The 20,514-nt window shown below is 55.5% G+C and overlaps 1 protein-coding gene and 1 long non-coding RNA gene across 6 annotated transcripts in view; one reads left to right on the top strand and one right to left on the bottom strand.

Moving 5' to 3' along the window:
- The window catches only part of GSN (gelsolin), a 58,104-nt gene that overhangs the window by 15,483 nt on the left and 22,107 nt on the right, over nt 1-20,514 (bottom strand). For 2 of the 5 annotated variants that reach the window (XM_045840997.1, XM_045840996.1), the window contains exons 3-5: nt 6,270-6,474; nt 5,372-5,526; nt 768-929 (exon numbers count right to left, since the gene is read on the bottom strand). In XM_045840997.1, the coding sequence (XP_045696953.1) occupies nt 768-929; nt 5,372-5,526; nt 6,270-6,465 (513 nt within the window). In that variant the 5' untranslated portion in view covers nt 6,466-6,474. Of the gene's footprint in view, nt 1-767; nt 930-5,371; nt 5,527-6,269; nt 6,475-8,000; nt 8,190-18,581; nt 18,736-19,092; nt 19,188-20,514 lie in introns of those variants that run through there. The other 3 variants (XM_045840994.1, XM_045840995.1, XM_045840993.1) reach the window with 3 other exon arrangements.
- Nucleotides 11,987-19,359, top strand: LOC123820249. Its single transcript, XR_006785920.1, has 3 exons — nt 11,987-12,320; nt 18,665-18,806; nt 19,208-19,359. It is a non-coding gene; the product is annotated as an uncharacterized LOC123820249 (long non-coding RNA).

Below are 20,514 nucleotides of genomic sequence, written 5' to 3'. Positions count from 1 at the left end.
TGAAATCCACAGAGCTGTGCACGCAGGATTCACACTCTTCCGTGTGCCTGTTACACCTTAGTAAAAATTTCACACTAAATAAGTGTGTGCCTGCTCTTGCATGGACATTACACCATGTGTATGCATGCTGTTGGGGTGCGGTGTCTGTCCGTGTTCATCTGCAGGTGTGAGGACATGTGGTTCTGGGAGAAATGAGCATTGTGCACCTGTAAGGTGGGCCTGGGAAGTGCATCCTACACACAGTGTCATAAACAAGTGTTCGTGTGCAACTGCACGAGTGACACATACACATGGGGATCCTTCACCAACACACCCAAATTTACGAGTGTTGACATTCATAATGGTGCCAGGCCCATGCCTGGCAGGCAACAGCCTCTAGTTTTTGCACATGCTTGCCATGCATTTTTAAGTGAGTGACCCTATGTCAAGGGGTACATGAGATACACATATGAACACAAGACAGCAAGGAGCCCACACGTCAATCGAAGTCTGAGTGCACCATGCAGGAGGTCTGTGCCCACGAGCATTTGGGTTTGAGCGTGCACATGTGGGCGCCTACGAGTGCCAGGCACATCTGTACCTGAGGTTTTGCCCGTGTGTCTGATTCATGTATGGAGCATGTGTGTGCATGGGCCTCCTGTGTCTGTGGCTTTCCCTGTCTGTGTCTTTGCATGTGTTAACATGAGTGTGTCCACCTCCCCAGAGCCAGGCCTGGCCGGCCCGGGAGTACCACAGTGTCCCTGGGGAAGGGGCAGGGCAGGACTCACGTTGCCCAGGTCCAGGATGAAGCAGTCGCCAGTGTTGAAGCTCTCCCAGGACACAGGCACCTCAGTGGCACGGACCACACGCCGCCCTTTGACCTGGAAGAGTCTCTGCACCACCACCTCATTGGGCACCACGTGCTTGAATCCTGATGCCACGCCTCCTTTCTGTTGGGTCAAGCAGACAGCATCAGTCCGGCCGATGGGTCCAGGGAAGCAGGTATGGGGAAAGGAAGAGAGAGGGTCGAGTTGAAGGAAGTCCCGGCCTATGGACTAGTGGCCTTCCAGCAGACTCCATACCACCTTGCTGCCACCCTTCTGAATTTCACACTGCAAGGACCTCCAGGGCCTCTTTCCTGGATCAAAAAGCTGCAAACGTTCCTTTCTCAAGACCAGCATTTCCCAAAGGGTGTTCTCAGGAACCCTAGCCCCTAAGACATCCTTCAAGAAAAGGGTTCCATGGGGGTAAAGGAGGAAGGGCTTCCACCTCGGCCAGAAACGTACCCCCTCTTTGCTGCCTCACTTCACAGAGTGAGGCCAAGTCTGACTCTCGCCACACAGACGCCATGAAAGCAAGGGGACAAAGGGAGCAAGTTTAATTGGGCTCCTATTATGTCTACACACGGCAGCAACATGCAAGTGTTTGTGATGTGACAGCAATGCCCACTGTTCTGGGTACTTTGCATGAGTCATCTATGAGACAGGTGTCACTATCCCCATCTTACTGATGAGGGGAGAAATGAAGGGATTTGCCCAAGATCTCACAGGGAGTAAAAGTTGAAGCTACGACTCAAACTCAGATGTGACTGAATCTATAGGTTCTTCCTTCCCCGACATCAGGCCTTCTCAGAGCAATGGTTTCTAGGGTCACCCAGGATGAGAGGCAGGAACAAGCCACTGTTCAGAGCCAAGTAGAAATTACACTTTTCTGTGGCAAGTAGAGCACCCTCTCGTGTCCTTTCTTGGTACCAGCATGAGACCTTTCAAGAGCATCCCCTTGGGCTCAGCAGGGTTGCCAAGGTGTTCAAAGGGACTTTCCTTCTGCCCTGCTTCAAGGGCCCTCCTGCTGGGGAGCAGGTGAGGAAGGGCAGCTTGGGAGAAAGGTGTGCCACCCTGTGCTCACCTGGTAATGGGATGCCACTGACTAAGTCCTTGCCAAAGTCTAGGATACCTGCTTTATGGACATGCAGTGTGGTGATCACGAGCCCCAGGTAGGGGTCTCATTACCCCACTTCACAGGCAAAGCAACTGAGGTACCCATAAGTTAAGTCCAGTGTCCATGGTCCCAACTAGTTGGTGGCAGTGCCGGGTTCTACCCCCAAGCCCACTGTTCCAGGGACCCAGCCACTCCTAAGTCTGCCAGCCCAGTCATTCCTGCGTGTCTGTGGGCAGCCCGGACCTGGGGGCTTCCTTCAGCTGGAGGTAAAGAGACAGTGGATCTAGAAAGTCTGACCATTTCCACAGACTCCTCAGAGACGAAGAAGTAGAGGGAAAGAAAGACCCCGAACTTCTTTTTTATGCATTTATGCATCTCTAAAATATTTCATTTGTTCAAGCATGCCTTTTATTTGTTATTTAAAAAAAAATTAAGAGGTGGTTTGTGTCATAAATCTTGATTCCAAAACATTATCTGTATATAAATGTATACAATAAAAGAATACTTGATTTTTAATAATTCTGGGCATGCACTTCCTGATGAATGAATTCTCCTGATCTATAAAATTAGATTTGAAGAGGCAAGTTAACAAGATAATAAAAGAAAGCTCTTAGAAGACAGTGGATCTACAAATACAGGAGGCAGGAATTTTTTGAAATTTTTACTATTTGATACTATTTGTACTATCATCTTTAGGATTGTTTATTGCTTTGTATGGTCTAATCATTATGGGGGTAGATGCTAGCATCAAATTATTTGAACAAAATTTAATAGGACAAGTTGTTTTAAAAGCCACTTACCAAATTAAAGTAATGATATATATATATATATATATATATCTCATAAATATAGACAGTTCTGTATCTCTTCAAATATATGTGCCTATACATTCACACAGAGAAATTGTCCACCATTCAGTGTACATTACCAAGAGCAGAATCATGGGGGGACTTTTACTTTTGAAAACCTATATTTCTATAATGTTTGACACTTTACAATAAGCTCATATCATCCTTGCAGTCAGAAGAAGGAAAAACATATATAAAGATTTACATTTTTTAAATGGTGAACTGTTTATAACACACAGGAACACGAGTGCCTGGGGCTGGTCCCCTCCACCCTCTGAGGCGGAGTTCCTCCTCTGAGAACTGGGAGCGGCAGGGGAAGGGTTCGAGTGATTCAGCGAGTCTCCCACTGTGCTCCCGGAGGTCAGGGGTATCTAGGATCAGCCAGCCCAGATTGTGTTTGAACAAAGGGTTTCAAATAACCCAGCCCAAGGGGTCTCTGGGGTTCTGTCTGAAGTCAAGGAGGAAACCAGGAAAAGCAGGCAAAGGGAGAGGAGGAGGAGGGCCGCTCAATGGATTCTGAAAAGTGCAGGCTCTTTAAAGAGGATTTGCAGGTTGTAGAACAAGACGAGACAGGCCCCATGACAGCCCTTCTCATGGCTCCTGTCCCCTCCCTGCCCCTTCTCCCACCCGAGCACAGAAGTGGCTCTGAGGTGCAGGCTTTCACAGGAACAAGTCTTGCATAACAAGCTCTGCTCCTCGGGGATCTATAATTGATGAGGGCTCCAGGCCGAGAACCCTGGGCTGAGCCTGCCAAGTGCGGGGGCAGCCGGAGGACTTGCTGAGGGTGCAAAACAGGACCAGCCTGGGACCTCACATTTGCACCAGGAGCCAGGAACTTTCAGGACTGAAGTCCCAAATCTGGGCCTGGGTTGGGAACCCTTTCCTCAGAGTATGGGCCAAAAACGTCCCTGAAAAATCCCCACAAGATGGAACAGGCTTGCTAAACATGCAGATTCCTAGGCCTCATCTGAGCTAAGATCCTGGACCAGGGGACCCTGAAGTGTCCACTCTGAACCAGCTCCGTGCTGGCCCTTCACACCTAGGTTTGAATCGCAGCTCCGTCACTTACCAGATCTGGTGGGAGAGGTCGGAGGACAAGCTGCTTAACTTGTCCACAAAACAGCAACAATAAGCAGGCACTTGTTACATAATCGATAAATGTTTGCTGAACGAATCCCAAATGGGGAATGTGTGAGCGCGCACACCCAGAGGCACACAACTGGCCAAAGCCTCACAGTTAGAGAGGTGTGGCCTTGGGACCAGAACCTCAGTCTCTCCGGCTCCTGCTCAAGCGCTCTTTCTGCTTCCTGCTCCAGGAGCTGCAAAAAGGCCGGGTACTTCTTTAGGTCAGGGGACCCTCTCACCTCTCCTTCTTCAAGGTACCACAGCCCCAGAATGGGACAAAGGAAGGAGGGAGAGCTGGACAGCTCTGCAGGAGCTGTGGGCACACGTGAACTGGCCGACAGGGGGCGCTAGTGAGCTCCTGGACTCCAGCTCAGCCCAGCCCAGCACACACCCTGTCTTTTGCTATCTCAGCCTCACTAGCACTTTCCCATCATCCAATTCCCTGTGCTTCACTGGGCGGACAGGGTCACCAGGACCCTGAAGCCCAGAGAGGGACAATGATTTTTATAAAATCACATGACGCATCAACAACATCAACTTGGCCTGAGAGACAGGCTGGTGTAATGAAAAGAATGCTGGGAGACAGGAGATCTGGGTTCTGGTCCCAGCCCTGGGACTGACTTGCTGTGTGACCCTGGGCGAGTTGTTTTAATCACTCTGTGCCTCAGTTCCCCCTCCATCCCTGGAAATAAGAGATCTGGACTCTGATATTAAGGTCCATCAAAGCTTGTGATCCCCTCCCTGTCCCCACCAAAGAGAACACCAGCTTCGTAAAACCACAGCTTTGCCTGAGCCCTTCCAAGGTGCCAAACCCCATGCGAGGCATTTCCCAGCTACACCTCCACTAAATCCTCTTCCAAGGCCAGAAGGGCAGGTATAACTCGCTCTCCTGTAACCAAAGAGGAAAGGGAGGCCAAGCGGCTTGCCAAACATCACACTGCATATCAGGGCACAGCCTCCCAGGGCTCCTAGCTTGATTGTGCTCAGCCCCACCTGGCTGGGACCTGGAAGAGAAATCTGTGTTGGTTCAGACTCCTTAGAGTTCGAGTTCAAGGGGAACTCTAATGAACAGAAAGAGGAATGTGATCCAGGGTGTCCTTTCAAACACCTAACCTGGAACCCTCTGTTGGCAGGGTACAAGAGTTTGGGGGCACAGAAACAGGACTAGGCCCAAGGCCAGGACAAGTGAGAGGCTGAGTCTCCACCCACGGCCCCCGCTTTCTGCTGAGGTTAGGAAGACAACGCTGTAAAGTGATCGGGAATTTTCTTCTCTTCATTTTAAATAAGGAACCAGAGACTCAGAGAGGGAGTGTGATTTGTCCAAGGTCACACAGGAAGGGTACAGGATTCAAACCCAGGGCCGGCCAACTGTAAAGGCTGAGCTCTGACCTATGTGCCCACACCACCCCACAAGGCTGAAAGGAGAGTGGACCCGAATGAGTCTGACATTGGTGCATTTGTCCCCACCGCCCAGGACCCACCTTGTATTTGAGGCCAGACTTGAAGTAGCCGAGGAAGGTGGCTGACTCAAAGCCCTGGACCTCGCGGTGCTGCACGGCCCGACCGTTCAGGTAGTCGTCCAGCTGCACGGTGAAGATGGCGGCCGCCCCACTCTCATCCTGGCTGCACTCATTGCCTAGGGGACATCAGAGCAGCATAAGCCCAGCTTCTGGGGAGTAGTCCCAGCCTCCGGGGGGAGGAGGAGCCCAGAGCCCCCAGCAGTGGCTGTGGAAGCTGGGCAAACCCCTGCCTTCCATGATGAGCCTCAGTTAATTCATCTGTATAATTGGGAGGCCGGTGCCAGACTCCGTGGTCTCTAAGAGTCCTCCCAGCTCCAACATACCCTCCTACACGCACCTCCTTACCTGTCCCCCTGCACTCACTCAACCCTGCTGAGCATGAAGTTGTGCCTGGGAGCAGCAATGCAGATCAGGAAACTGAGGCTCAGGGAGGGGGAAGGACTTACAAAGTCACTCAGCAGAGCTGTGGCAGGGATGCCAGGCCCCCGACTCTGGAGGGTAAACTGGGGCACGGCTGGAGCTGGGCCAGGGAAGCTATGGAGGGGGCTCAGGGTCCCCAGGTCACCCCAAATTCTGAATGCTGTACTAACTTGAGCTTGTTTAACCCTCACAACATCCCTGAGAGATAGTGGGGTGCCACCATCATGGCCACTTCACAGAGGCACTGAGTGACTTGCCGAAGGACAGAGTAAGGCTCCAACTCAAGCGGGCTGGCTCTAGGGTCTGGGGGGGTGGGGTGTAATCCCTAGCCACGGGCCTGGCACACACTTGATGCTCAGCAGCCACTTAGCTCCCGTGCGGCTGCTGGGACACCACACCGCAAAGTGCTGTGCTTTACGGGGCTGGGGTCTGGCCTCACCCAGCCAGTAGTGGAGGTCGTACTGCAGGTTCCCGTTCCTCAGCTGCACGGTCTTCAGGATGACATAGGCGTCACCTGTGAAGAAGTCTCCGTAAAGGTTGGTGGGCACAGGCACCAGGTCAAACTTCTCCACACGCCAGATCTGCAGGCCAGGCTCCTTTCCCGCCTTGAGGAACTCGGGGTGTTCCACCACCATGCTGCTGGGCTGGAAGAGACGGGGCAGAGCCTGATCAGGGGCCGAGGCCCTGGCGGGGAGAGCGAGCCCAGGGCACGAGGGAGGGTGGTTTCTAGCACCAAGAGCATCGCACTTGAGCCTCTGAGTCTCCCCACCCCCAAGGCAGGCCTGGCCCCTTCTGCAAGCGGACCCCCCCATTTCGCGCTCAGGGTGAGAGAGCAGACAGAGCGGAGTGCAGGCTCTAGGCTCTGCCCTTGGCCAAGCGTCCGTCTCTCCCGCTCAGCTCCCCGGTCACGGGGAGGCAAAGGGTGCTCCCTCTTTTCTTCCCTTCTGAGTGCCAATTGGTTGGGAAAACCGAGGGGCAGAGTGTGGCGAAGTGACTCTGCCCAGGGTCCCCAGCGAGGAAGTGGTGTAGGAGGAACTGCCCCAAGCTCTAAGAACACCAACTCTGGGAGCACGGGGAGACCCCCTCAGGTGGAAATGGTAAATCTGGGGGTCCCCAGGGGCTCACTGTGTTCCCTCCCAGCATCCTCAGTGGCTCTTAGAACTAGAAGGCTCCTAGGAGAGCTCATCATTCAACCGCATTCTGCAGATAGGGAAACTGGGGCCCAAAGAAGGGGGGAGACTGGCCCAGACCACGCAGCCTGTTGGCTTTGGCTCTTTGGAAGCGGGAAGGTTTTCCCATGCCCCACCCATGCCCCCACCACACCCCGAGGAGGGTCTAAATGACTTAGCCCAAGTGGCCTCCTGCGCTGTCTGCCTCCTCCCTCCTGCCCCCCCCCGGGCACCCCACCCCCAAATTCCATTTCTTGGAAAGGTGGAGAGGATGCAGCCAGGGTCTGCAGGAGCCTGCTGGAGACCAGGTGGTCAAGGATGGGGGAAAGGCCGTCAGGCATGCAGGAGGGCTGGAGATGCGGCAGAGTGGGACTGTTAGCCTGGGGCCAAAGGGCAGAACTCAGCAGGCACGGGTCCCCTGGCCGGAGAACAGATCTGGTGGGAGAGGTCAGAGAAACCAGACGGAGAGAACTCAGGCAGAGGGGTGGAGAAACATAAAAGTGCAACAGGAGAGAGGAGAAACCAGACGGGACTGAGATATCAGAGAGAACAAATAATCGTAATGATGATAAGCGGGCAGAGGCAAGATCATACACGGAAGAGGGAGAAAATATTGGCAAGGCAGAAATAAATCAGAGGAAAAAGAGAAATCTGAAATGGGAGAAATGAGAAGAGGGAAGGAGAGAAATCGGGCAGAGGGAAAGAGACACTGGAGGAGAAAAGGACAAATCAGGGGGCAGGGATGGGTCAGAAATCCCAAGACGGGGAAGAAAAAGAAGTCCGGCCAAGGCGAGGTTAGCCTCTAGGGAGGGAAACAGCCAGGTCCCCGAGGCTCCCACCCGCATCCATGGGAGCCCCGGAAGCAGCAAGAGATACTTACAAAGCAACAAAACAGTTTTTCCATTCTAGACCTGAATTACTCCCCTTTTCCTAGTGCTGTATCTGCAAGAACTTACAATAGAGAGTTACTCCGGGAGCCCCCAGGCCCCCTGGGCACTCACCCGCCCTTGAGTCTGCGGTGCCTGGGTCGCCACCCGCGATCCCCCCCGCGACGCGGTGGCCACGCGGGCCTGCGGCGACAGCGCGCACAGCGCCAGGACCAGGGCACAGAGCATCGCGGGCGCGGAGCTTCGCGGAGCCATGGCGGCAGCGACTGCAGGAGACCCAGCCGGCACCCGCGGCGTCCGGGTCACTGCTCTTAAGTAGTCGCTGGCCCATCCCGCCCGAGCCGGGACCGCCCCGCAAGGAGAGCTCGGGGGCAGGGCCGAGCCCGGCCCCCGAGGGCCCGCCAGGGGCGGGGATCTGGCCTGGATTTTGGAGACAGCTGGGTTCGCACCGGACCAACCCAATCGGGCGTGCCGGCCACTCTTTCCCACCCCCCCACCCCCGCAGCTCAGGGGGGCGGAGACCGGGCACAGAGCTTAGCAGGCAGCAGGCGCTGCCTCTGTGCACACTAAATGGGCGCCTTCACGAAAGTGAGGGAGTCCGGCTCAGCCTCCTGTGTGACCCACGCAAGACCACTCCCACATCCACACCTAACATCTCCAGCATTTACTGAAAGCTTTCCACGCTTCCTTCATAACATCCTTTATCCTTGACAGCGTGGGTATGGCGACGGCCGCACCTTACAGAGGGGATGGATCACTGCGTGCAGGGTACACAACCCACCCGCGCAGCCCCAGGAAACGGGACAGCCACCATTCGAGAGCCCAGGCACTGCGGGGCGGCCTGACCACCCAGGCAGCACGGGCTAGCCTGCACCCCTGGGCCAGCAGGACCCAGGCAGGGGCAGGCAGACCTGTCACCACCGCCCCCCGCCCCCCCCCCGCAGCTGCAGGCTTTCCTCCAGTCAAAACCACCCCCCGCTTTTCTTCTTTTTAAAAAGTTTTTATTCCTTTTTCTTCAGTATTTCTTTGCATTGGCTCCAGGTGTGACAATCAAGAAAGTTTTTATTGTTTAAATGTTTATTTTTACCAAGACTTCAAGTACCATCTTTGTGCCCAGTTGTTCTCTCTCAACCCCCCGTATTTCTCCCCAGGGGCAGAGTATTTACCCCTGATGATGTCAGGGTTCACCTTCAGGTCTTCAGTTCCAGCGCCTGCTGCTTTTTGTAGTTGTTTCCGATTTTGTTTTGTTTTGGGGGTGGGACTTTTTTTGGGGGGGTCTAGGTCCCATCTCTTGGCTCCCCAAGAGAAGACAGGGCTGTAAGGCTTCTCCCCACTCCTCCGCCCCCTTCCCATCCCTGCACCTCCCACGCTGAGGCACACGGTCCCTGGGTCAGGAGAAGTATGATCCCGACTCTCCTAGTCCCACCGGCCAGCCCCTCTCTCCCCCCTCCCACCACCCTGCTGGACCCAACTTCTCTACCTCCAAGGTCCCGTTGGGTCCCAGCACCCCCCTCTCCTCACAGTCCCCTGCCATGACAGGCAAGAGAGCTGGGGAGTTGGGGACCTGGCTTTGATTCCCACCTCCACTGTGAGCAGGTTGTTTTCCTCCCCTACGCCTCCAGTCGCCTCACCTACCAAGGGGTACAGTAGTTTCTGAGGGCTCTATCGGTCTCTGCGTGTGAAAACAGCCCGGCTGACAGCTAGGTACAGGGGAGCTCCCATCCCCGCCGCCCCACGGCCAACAGTCACCCACCCCAGCTGCTCCTGCAGCCCAGCTTCCAAGTAACCAGGCTCAAGTTTGCCCTCCACCCTCCACGGTAGCTCCCTCCTGCTGAAGAGGGCCTGCGGGCCGGATAAAGGGCTACGGGAACTCACACAGAGCAAAGAAGATTCCAGAGTGCGAGGATTATAAGAAGACTCCGTGGAGAAAGGGACTTGCCGGCTGGGCATTGAAGGACAGGGAGGAGGGAGATTAAGAAAAGGCATTTTCGGAGAGGGACCAGCGTGGGCAAAGGGCAAGCAAACACAGGCCACATGCAGCGAATGGTGGGGGGATCCGGCCTGAAACACAGCGGGCAAGAGGAGAGGAGGCCGGGAGGGCGGCAGGAGTCTCGGGGGCCCACGTGCCACGTGGAAGAGTGCCTGTCAGGGTGGGCGGGGGGCGGACGGTGGTTGCAGAGAGATGCTGAGTTCTCAGGGCCTGTGGAGCCTGCAGTGGGCCAGCTCGGGCCTCAATTCCGAGAGCCCTCCCCTCTCCGAAGGCATTCCGGAGGCTTGAAGGATTAGAAAAACCCCACAGTTCTCGCGTGCTCCGATGGAAGTGTAAACCAGCTTTCACCTCCCTGGATAGCAATTTGACCACCCAGATTCAAAACACACAGTGCAACCACAGACCCACTTCCTTCAGAATTACTTACAAAGGCACACAAAAACACACGAGCAAGGGTGTTCACTGAAGCATTGTTTGGAGAAAACTGGAAGGGACCCAGATTTCCTGGTTAAATAAATTACGGAGCCGCCATACAATGGACCACTCTGCAGCTGTGAACTCAGAATGAGCCAGATCTGATCGTGCCTGGCACACAGTAGGCGCTCCGTAACCACAGAGAGATCTCCAAGCACAGAAAGTAAACCATTGCATCTATTAGCTCCTTTCCTCTTTTTTAGAAGGCTATCTGTTTTTGCATACACCCTAGAAAAGTCAAGGAAGACGAACAGAAAACCGTCAAGGCCGTTTGCTTGGACGGGATGAAAGGAGAGACAGTTGCGCAGGCTGCCAGAGGCTGCGGCGAGTGAGCGCCAGGTTCCCTGGAGTCAGCGAGACGACACATTCGAGGGTGACAGAAACATTCTAACACTGGATGGTGGAGATGATTACACAACCGAAAACTCTACTAAAATTCAGAGTGTTGTGCTGTGCGCTTAAATGGGTGAATCGTTATGGTAGGTAAATTATACCTTAATATACTTCCTTAAAATAAAAAACTTGCTCTGGGGTTGGTTAAAAACAACTTACCAGTATGTACCTAATGTCATGGGTGTTTTTTTTCTTTTTTTAACAAAACACTGATCTAGAAATACTACCTTTAAAAAATATGCTTCAAGTGATGCCTGCTCAATAGACAATCTGGAAAACCCAGACAAATAGGAAGAAGGAATCTCCTCGTCAGCCCAGCCCCCAGCGTGAGCACGGGGCCGGCTGCTCGCCCAGCTGTGCAGCCCCTTCCTGAAGCAGCGTGGCCCTGACCTCCTCAGTTGGTGATTAACAGAGGGCTGCTGTGGCTCGGCCTTGGCCCCAGGGGCCTGACAAGCAGTCCAGGGTGACTGGCTCTCTGATTAATGATCGCAAATGCCGTGCGGCTCTGCCTGCCACACAGCTCTGGAGTGGGGGCCCTCGGCACTGGAGACCCGGCGAACGGGCCCTGGCCCCTGCCCTCGGAGAGCCCACAGCCTGGGAACTCTTGCTGCGGGGCAGAGATGTGTGGAGGCCTGTGGTGGGGGCAGCATGGTCTTATATGCTGCTCCCTCCCCCTGCCTGCTGAGTGCAGGAGATTGGGGGGATTGGGGTACAGGAGAAAGGTCCCTGGGTAGGAAGGAAGAGGCCCCAGTGCTAGGCTAGACTCTGCCACTGACATCCTGGGTGATTTTGGGCAAGTCACCATCCTCCTCTGGGCCTCAGGTCTCCATTGCAAAAGATGGGTAGGCCGCTATGCTATTCCCAGCTGCGGCGTTCCCAGATACTGGCCGTGCAGCCGCATCCAGAACCTATACATCTCTGAGCCTCAGGGTTCCCATCCACAGGTCCTTCCGAATCTGACAGTCCAGGGCCCCTGCCCTGCGGGAGGCACCACCACCACCACCAGTGGCAGCATGCCACCTCTCCTCTGGGCCCAGACATCTCTGGGAGAAGGGAGGGAAGGAAGGCGGGAGATGAGGGGATCCAAGACTCAGTCTCTTCACAGCAACCAGGGAAAAAGAGCATTAAAGTTCCCATTATCCATACAGGGAAACTGAGACTCGGGAAGATTCGGTCACTTGCTCAGGGTCCCCCAGCTGGAAAGAGGCATTGCTGCGACTCAAACATAGTGTGGTAGCTCCTGTCCCCGCCTCTGTCTGGAGAGATCAAGCAGGACCTCCTGGCACCGTCCGGTCTATGCAGGGAGCAGCAGTGTCCTTTCCAGGTAAAGGGTTACAGTTGCTAAACCAGTCAAGCCCAAGCCAGGCCGGGCAGCCAGGAGTCTCTGGGGCAGCCGTCCACACCACACCTCCCGGGTCAGGGCAGGAGGCTGCATCAGGAAGCGCTCCAGCCCTCCACACACCTGTGTGAGCACCCAGGGCAAAGGCATGTCCCAGGAAGACCCCCGGCTGTGGCCACTGAGTGGAAGACGGACTGTGGCAGCTACACTCTACGGCACTCACGGGCACTCAGGTCAGGTATGGTTTCCGTGCCTGCGGAGGCCGCCTGGCCCTGCCACCCCTCACGATATGCGTGCACCCTAGTCCCTTCCCTTCTCTAACCTCTGGTCTGGGGAGCTTCCGGCTCTCACCCAGTGCCACACACACGGTAGGCAGCTTTTTGGTGTCTGCCCGCACGAAGGAGCTGTATAGCTCCCACCCCTCCCCTGTAGCTGGCCCCAGGACCCCCACAGCCAGCTCCAGCCTTGCTCCCTCTGGCTCCTTGGGCTAGTTGCCACGTCTCTCTGGACCTCCCAGAGTCTGGAGGAGACGACCTCACCCTCCCCTCTGGGCCACAGTGTACAAAAGGCCCCCGGCCAACCTAGGAGACACCGCCCTGTTCTTTCTCTTTGCCCCAAACACTGTTCTGAGTTTCCCAGAAACCGGCACTCATGGGAGGCCCCCTCTCGGAGCTTGTTTGCTTGCTGGCTCACACTGTTCTCTGAGCCCTCATGGGAACACCCACCCCTCCGGCTAGGGCTTTGCTAACTGGGACAGTGGTCAGTTATCAGAGACACCAGTTATGAAACCCAGTGAAACTGGACAGGGCTTCAGTGAGGTCTGGAGAGCCCCGTGGACTTGTGATCAGGGCCTCGGTTTCCTTGTCTATACAATGGGAGAATGATACGTAGCTCGCAGGGCAGTGAGGGGGCCCAAGGGCTGGCACACAATAGGAGCTCCCCACCAGTGAGCCCCTTTCTTCTCGAACTTCCTGCTTCTTTGCAGAGGCCTTTGTTCAGCATTGGCGCGCCACCTGAGAGCAAGTGGGGCAGGAGAAAGGTTCCAGACTCCACAGTGAGATTCTTGAGTTCAGGGCCGGCTGTGTCACCTGGAACAAGTTACTGTCCCTCTCTAAGCCTTGGGTCCCTCGTTTGTCAACACGGACAGTGATGCCCACTTGCAGGACAGTCAGGAGCTCTGGAGGGAGATGGCTGGGGTACACTGCACACAGTAGGACTGATTAACAGCATGTCCATTGGTCCATCTTCTCTTTGTAGATGATGACGCCAAGAATGACAGTGTGACTTCTCAGAATCACATGCAAGTACCTGGCAGAGCAGCCCTAGAACCTAGGTCTCCTGGTGATCAGGCCTAGGCTGAGGCCTGTCTCCATGACACGACAGGGCCCCCTGGAAGGGCCAGCTGGCTCTCTGTGTTGGCACAGTCTGTCTTGGGTGTGGACAGTCACTGGGGAGACGGCAGTGGGGCTTGGCTGAAGCCACCTCCAGAGGGCCAACTATCCCAGGGACCGGAGCCACTGGCCTGTGACCAGCTTCCGGAGGCAACCCCACCTAGTGCTGAGAGCCAGGGCAGGACATTCAGAGCGGGCCAGGCCCCACCACTTCCTGACCCCGTGCCCTGGAAGTAGCCAGATTTGACCACGGGTGTGAGCCCAGGGCCCTGCCTGCTAGGGCCCACTTCACCCTGTTTCCCCTTCTCTGTGAGCCAGCGCTGTTCCGTTCCTGGGAGGCTGGACTGCAGACAATTGTGCTGGCCCCTCTGGCACCCTGGAGCCCACCAGTAGGGCAGCCCATGCACAAACAAATCAGCAGCACGACATGGAGACCCAGACGCAGGCACTGCGGCCACAGGACCAGCAGAAGGTGGAACAGGGTCTCCACCAGCAAACGTCCTGGAAGACAGGGCCTCAGATGCCTTAGCCAGAGCCAGAAGGAGCAGGAGCCTGGGAGGCCGCTCCCTGCACCACAGAGGAAGGGCTTTCCAAGAGCAGGAAAACAATGCGCATGACTGTGGTGGGAAGAGCTCTGGCCAGGAAAACCTGGGTATAAGTGCCCGACCCACTGCTTCCTAACCACGTGGTTTGAACACGTGGCTCCTGCCCTCTGAGCCTCTGCTTCCTCGGGCGGGGATTACCACACCTTCCCAGGGCTGTGGTGGGAATCTGATAAGGTCAAGCACATTTGGGGCTAAGCACGGAACTGGGCACCGAGTATGTACCTACAGAGGGGCCTGGGTAAGATTCTCTTTCTGAGACTGAAGCTCCTTAGGTATAAAAGTAAGTACAAATGCCTTTCTCAAAGGCACGTGGAAAGGGTTGAATGAGACCATAAGCGTGGAAGATCCTAGGACCATGCCTGGCATAAAACAGATGTTCGAAAATGCCACTTTCCTTCCCCCAGGAGCAGGGGCTGAGCCTCTGTAAGCTCAGGACGCCAAGAACGACCAACGGGGTGAGGGGTACATGGCCTTCCAGCCAACAGAACACAGGGGATGCCTGGGGTGTACGTGCCCTTGGCAAGTGGCCCTTCTGCAGAGTTCCACCTTCCTTCCTCCTCTGTAAGATGGGGCGATGACTTCTACCCTGTGGGGTGTCTGGGAGCCCCGGGCACCGTGCTGGACACACAGCAGGTGCTCAGTAAGCATAACATCCAAAGACGAGCCCCCACCGTCTGTCCAGGCTGTGCACACACACAGGCCACTGGCCCACATACCCACCCTTGACCTCTACCTCTGCGTCCCTGCATCCAGAGAACGGGAGGGCTGAAGGGTCCCAGTCAAGGCCCAGAGACCCAGGGTGGTGGCTGGTGCTAGTGCCGGGGATGGGGAGGCACCTAAGGGTGCCTTCTGTTCCTCGCCCCCCCCCCATGAGTCTCTCCTGATGACACATTCCCCTCTCCTCTGGCCTGCCTCACCCAAAAGAATAAGGGCTTTGGAGTCACCATCTGACCCTAGCCCTGTCACGTACTACTTGGGTGACCCTGGGCAAGTGACTCAACCTCTCCGAGCCTGTGTCCTTGGGGACAGAACGACAAGACCGTGTCACAGGCTTGCCAGCACTTGATTCTAGTACAGATCAGTTACGGAAAAACTACAAATGCTCTATAGCATGATGAGAAATTCTTTGCAATGGCTCTCAAATTCTTAACTTCGATAGAACTTCCAGAGATTCAAAGATATTTTTCATTATGACTAATCCTTTTCACTTTAATAGGTTTTCAAAGTACTCTCCCCCTTTAAGTGCAAACAGAAGCAGGGTACTGGAATGCGTTGCTCCTTTCCCGGGTCAGAGGACAAGCACATCTAGATGGAAGGATTCAAGGAGCCCCGGCACACGGAACCCCGTGCCTGGCACATAGCAGGGCTCCAGAACGGTGCTGTCTCCTCTCCCCCGGTGTGCTCCCAGCCTCGCTTCCAGGGAGACACCAGTCACCGGCATCGTCCTCCAGGTGCTGGTCCCTCTGGGGGCTTCCAGAACCCTCAGTGACACTCTTAGAGGCAGGGCCTACCCTGTGCATCCCACGGGGAATGCACCTAGGGCTGAGGCCGAGGCTGCAGCCCTGTGCACGGCCTGTTTCACACTCGCTTCCCACCCCCACAATCCAGCACTTGGAGGTCCTGGTTCTGGGTCCCCATCTTTCCTCTGAAACCACTGCACCAGCCTCCTCACTGCCTTCGGCTCTCCTGTTATCCCTGGAGATTGCATCATTCCCTGCTCCAGACCCTTCCACGGCCCCCAGTGCACACTGAAAGCAGACAGGAACCCCCAGCTTGGCACCTAAGGCCCTCTACAATATGGTGCCCATGTGCTCTTGCAGCCGCATCACCTGCCCACCCCCCAACAACAGCCTCTGCGCCATCTAACCTTGCCTCTATACATCCTCAGTTTCCTGCCTGCAGGACAGCCAGAGTCTAGCCTCAGCTCTGCCTCTGACTTGTGTGACCTTGGGCCAGCTCTTGGCCTCTCCAAGCCTCAGTGCATCAAGCTATTGAAGGCTCTTGTGCAGATGGGAAGATGAAGGAGTGAGCGCCAAGAGCCAGGAGGGCTTGGGAACCACCAGGTTGCTAATAGCTGCCTCCTCCCTGCGCCTCCGCCCCAGTGGCAGAGCCGACTCTCTCCCAGAGCACTGGAATGCAGCGCTCACAGCCAGCAGCGGCAGCCAGGGAGGGGAGCGGGAGGGAAGATGGCTTACAGGAAAATTACTAGGCTCTGGCTAGCCAAGTGCTGGGGCTCATGGATGCTTCTGAGAGACAGGTTCTGGGGGCCTGGCAGGCTCTTCCTGAGCCATGGACTTGGCCCCAAGACTTGCTCCCTGTCTGAGCCAGTAGGTGGTGGGAGGTACTGGGCCCCAGTCCTCTAGGACACACCCACTGTTTGGCATGCGAAGACACAGGGAGGAGGCGGCGGAACACAGATAGGCCCTTGTGGAAAGAGAAAACTGGCCCCTGCCACTGTGTGCTGGGGCCCCAGGCACTGCCATGTAAAAGGCCTCTCTGTGCCCTGTTGTTGCATTGCAAGTGCTATACTGTGGGTACCGCATCCCCACGTCATGTACCATGTACCACACCCAGCGTCACATACACCATGCTCTCTGTGCCCCCTCCCAGGCCCTGTGTTCCTCAAGCCTTGTCCTGCGTGTCTGCTCTGATGCATGTTCCAGGTACTGCATCCCATGTAACTTACTCCTTGGATCATGCTCCATGCACCATGTCACATCTGTTGCCCGATACGCACTCTGTACTACATACCCTCTTTGGAAGCCCATGTCCACTGTATCAGGTCCTGTCCCTTGGAAGTGTGTGCCATAACCGTGCCCTGGGCCCACAAGTGGTGTCCCTCGAGCCAGGACTCCCATCTGCGGTGGAAAGGTTAAGGCAGGAGGCCTGGGACAGGCCCCCAACCCTATGCGCCGTCACCTATGCAGCCTGGGAAAAGTTACCTCCCTTTTCAGTGCCTCAGAAATTGTATCAGCGCTCACCTAACAAGAGCTGCTGGGGGAAGTGAGAAATAATGCACTGAAGGTGCTTAGCCTAGCGCCCGGCACAGATGCCCGGCATACCGCGTGCCAGGCTCCCACGTCCCCAGCTCCTACTGCGCAGCACACACTGGATCACATTAGTGAAGTTCAAACAACAGGCTACGAGGAGGATATCATTATTCCCTCTCCGACTAAGGAGAAATCCAAGGCTCAGAGAGGGGCAGTGACCTGCATGAGGTCACACAGCCAGAAAGGGAGAAGCCGGGTGGTGCGCACAGGTCTGGGCGTTCAGAAAGACAGAGCGGATTGGTGACGGGTGACAGGGGTGGGTGTGGGGACAGCCAGCACACAGGCGTGGGCACCTTTTAGGGGTCATGGAAATGTTCTCAGACCGAACTGTGGGAGTGGAGGCACAACATTGTAAGTGTATTAAAAATCACTGAAGTAATTAAACCGGGTGAATTGTAGGTATGTAAATTACACATAAATTTACTTCAACAATTTAGGGAAATGATACTCAACAAAACTGCTTTAAAGAGAAGAAAAGCCTATACACTTCCTGTGTGCCACTCTGACAAAGAACTCGGCAAAGAAGGGGCTCCGAGGTGGTGGGGTGTCGGGGGCAGGGCTGCACAGACCCTCTGAGGCCCAGCGGAGGGAGCCTTGCGCAGCCCGGTTCCCAGCCCCTCTGCAGATCAGGAGCGAGGCAGAAGCACCTGGGGAGCTCCAGGAGACGTGGATTCCCAGGCCCCACGCCCAGCTCTGAGTCTGCTGCAGGTCAGGGTGGGGCCCGGGAACCTGGGATTCTGAGGCTCAGCCTGGACTGGAAACCACGTATCAAAGCTCAACGTCGCCTTTCACATTTGGGGAAACCGAGGCCAGGCAGGACAGGGAGGTGCCTTGTCTGACCTAGTAGCCGATTGAGCGATGGGAGTGCCAGAGCTGGAACTGGGACCCCCTTGCTGGTCCCTTCTCTCCTTTCCCTCCTCCCCCCCGCCCTACTCCTCCCTGGCCCTCGGGCCTCCTGGTGACTCAGGGCTCTGAGTCATCCGTGGCACCGCAGAGGAAACTTCTTAGGAAAAACAATCCCCAAAAACAAAGCTTCCCCGATCTGGGGAACAGAATAGGCCCAGGGGGCTAAGAGAGGGAGGGAGGAGAACAAAGGGCGGAGTCGGACACTAGGATCTGGTCTCTCTTCTTGGCCACTGGCTCTGTGTGGGGGCCTAGAGAAAGGGCTCCCCTGCACGGAGTCTCAGTTTCCCCACCTGTAAGTCGTTCCTATTAGGCACACAGAAGCTCATTATGGACCGAGTAACCTAAGTACTTAGAAACTTTATCTTGATGACAATGCTCCCCGAAACCATGGGAAAGGTGAGGCGCAGAGAGGTTCAGCCCAGGGATGACTGTTAGGAAGTGCAGGGCAGAGTCTGAATCCAGGACGACCTGACTCGGAAGGCTTACTCTCACTCCTACACACCTTTAAAACATACCTGCCGTGTGGAGTGTGGCACACAGATCATACCTCATCAGACATGTAAGGTGAATGAATGACCAGAGTAGGTGCTCGGTCACAAATGCCTTTCTCCTTTTCTTCCTCTATGTCAGGTCCTTCCTCAGGACTTCCTGGCCCAGGGGAGAGCACACATGAACTTGAGTCATCACTCTGGTGACACAAACCAGGGAGCACCCGGGACCTGACAAGCCACAAAGAGGAGCATTTGAGCAGCGCCTTGAAGAATGAACGCAGGTTCGTCTTTGGGGAACTGGGCACAGGCAAGTCAGGTGGAGAGAACAGCAACAGCAAAGGCGCAGAGGTGGGTGGGGAAGGGACCTGGCGAGCAGGAATCCTGAACTGATCGGAGGCAGAGAAGGACTTTTAAGCAGAAGGAGAACAGGATAGGAACTGGTTGCGTCTCTGCAGAGGGCCGGCTGGCCCCGGACCCGGGAGTCAGGACTGGGACCTCCCCCGAGGCCTCCCTGTACCCCCTCTCCGAGCTAGCTTCAGGGACCACCCCAGGTCCCTTGCTACTCACCCATGGGTCGGAATCGCCCCCGAGGGCCTCTTCCTCCGCCATCGCTGGGCTGGGCAGAGAGGGCAGGCAGGCCTCTCCTGACCACATCAACCTAATCACATCGGCCTATAAATAGGACCCTGTGGCTTTCGTCTGAAGCAGCCGTGCCAGGCCCAACTCCAGACATCACGTGGGCACACACAGTTCCGGAAACGGTCCTTTCCCTTGACATCATTAAAAACCAAAACTTCCTCAGGAAACCATTGTTCACACTGGCTTTCTTTGAACATGAGGCAGCGGGCTGGGGGTAAGAGACACCCATCTTACTGCTTCTTACTGAAAGTGGGCCTTGTGACTGCCTCTCTGCTTCCCACTCTCTGGGGACCCCGAGCAGGCTACTACCTCTCTCTGGGCCTCAGTTTCCCCAAATGTAAACTAAGAAGATCGAATGATACCCTCGCAGGAGTGTCCAGCCCACGGCCTGCAGGCTGCATGCAGCCCAGCGTGGCTATGAATGCAGCCCAACACAAAATGGTAAGTTTACTTAAAACATTATGAGATGTTTCTGTGATTACGTGTTGCAATGTATTTACTGTGGCCCAGAGATGCCGACAGGCTGGTCACCCCTGTCTTAAGGCCTTTGTAGCCAGATACTCTCTGGCATGGTTTTGGGGCAGGGGCGCCCTACACCCAAAATATCCACTCCACTGTTACCCTTCCCCCAGCTAACGTGAAATCTTTGTTATTGGCATTTTAAAAATTAGAATCGCAATACATATCTGAGCCAGGGAGAAGTGAACAGGTCCAATCGCTGCCACTAAAGGGCTGGTGGCCTTGGATGAGCTACTGTCCTTCTCCGGGCCCCAGCCATCAGATAAAGTGCCGGCAAGACGACACCCAAGGTGTATGACTTTTTTTTGCTTGTTTAAAACTATTTTGTTCAGGATTTACGAGAACCACGAGAGGCCAGCTTTGTGCTGAGCGCTGCAGCTAAAGAGACAAATGAAGCCCCATCCGGCCCTCTGAGCCCGGCCCCGTGCCAGACCCCAGTGGGGAAGCGTGAAGGCACTTCCAAACCGCTCAGCGTCCCACTCCAGGCCTCCTTCGAGGCTGCTGGGAACACCTTGTTCTCAATTCAGATCACAGACGATGGCTGCAGGCGACTTCTCCAAGGGCAGATTAGGACATGACTGGGCCGTTAGCAACCACCAGGGAAATAAAGATAAACAGCCATCCCTGTGCACAGGCATATGCTTAGGACTTTAGTTCCCCCCAAACCCTGTAATCACCCCCATTTCACAGATGAGGAAGCTGAGGCTGAGGGTGGTTAAGGGCCATGTCAAGGGGCACATAGCAAGTTGGGGCCAGAGAGATGCTTGAGGGTCAGACCTGTTTGCCTCTGCAGCCCAGGGTATAGCCAAACCCCAGTGCTGCAGTGCTCCC

Source organism: Phyllostomus hastatus, unplaced genomic scaffold, assembly GCF_019186645.2.
Source record: "Phyllostomus hastatus isolate PE091 unplaced genomic scaffold, TTU_PhHast_1.1 phas_contig_34, whole genome shotgun sequence".
Taxonomy (NCBI): Eukaryota; Metazoa; Chordata; class Mammalia; order Chiroptera; family Phyllostomidae; genus Phyllostomus; species Phyllostomus hastatus.
Note: the sequence above shows the minus strand (reverse complement) of the source record. Positions and strands in the feature narration are given on the sequence as shown.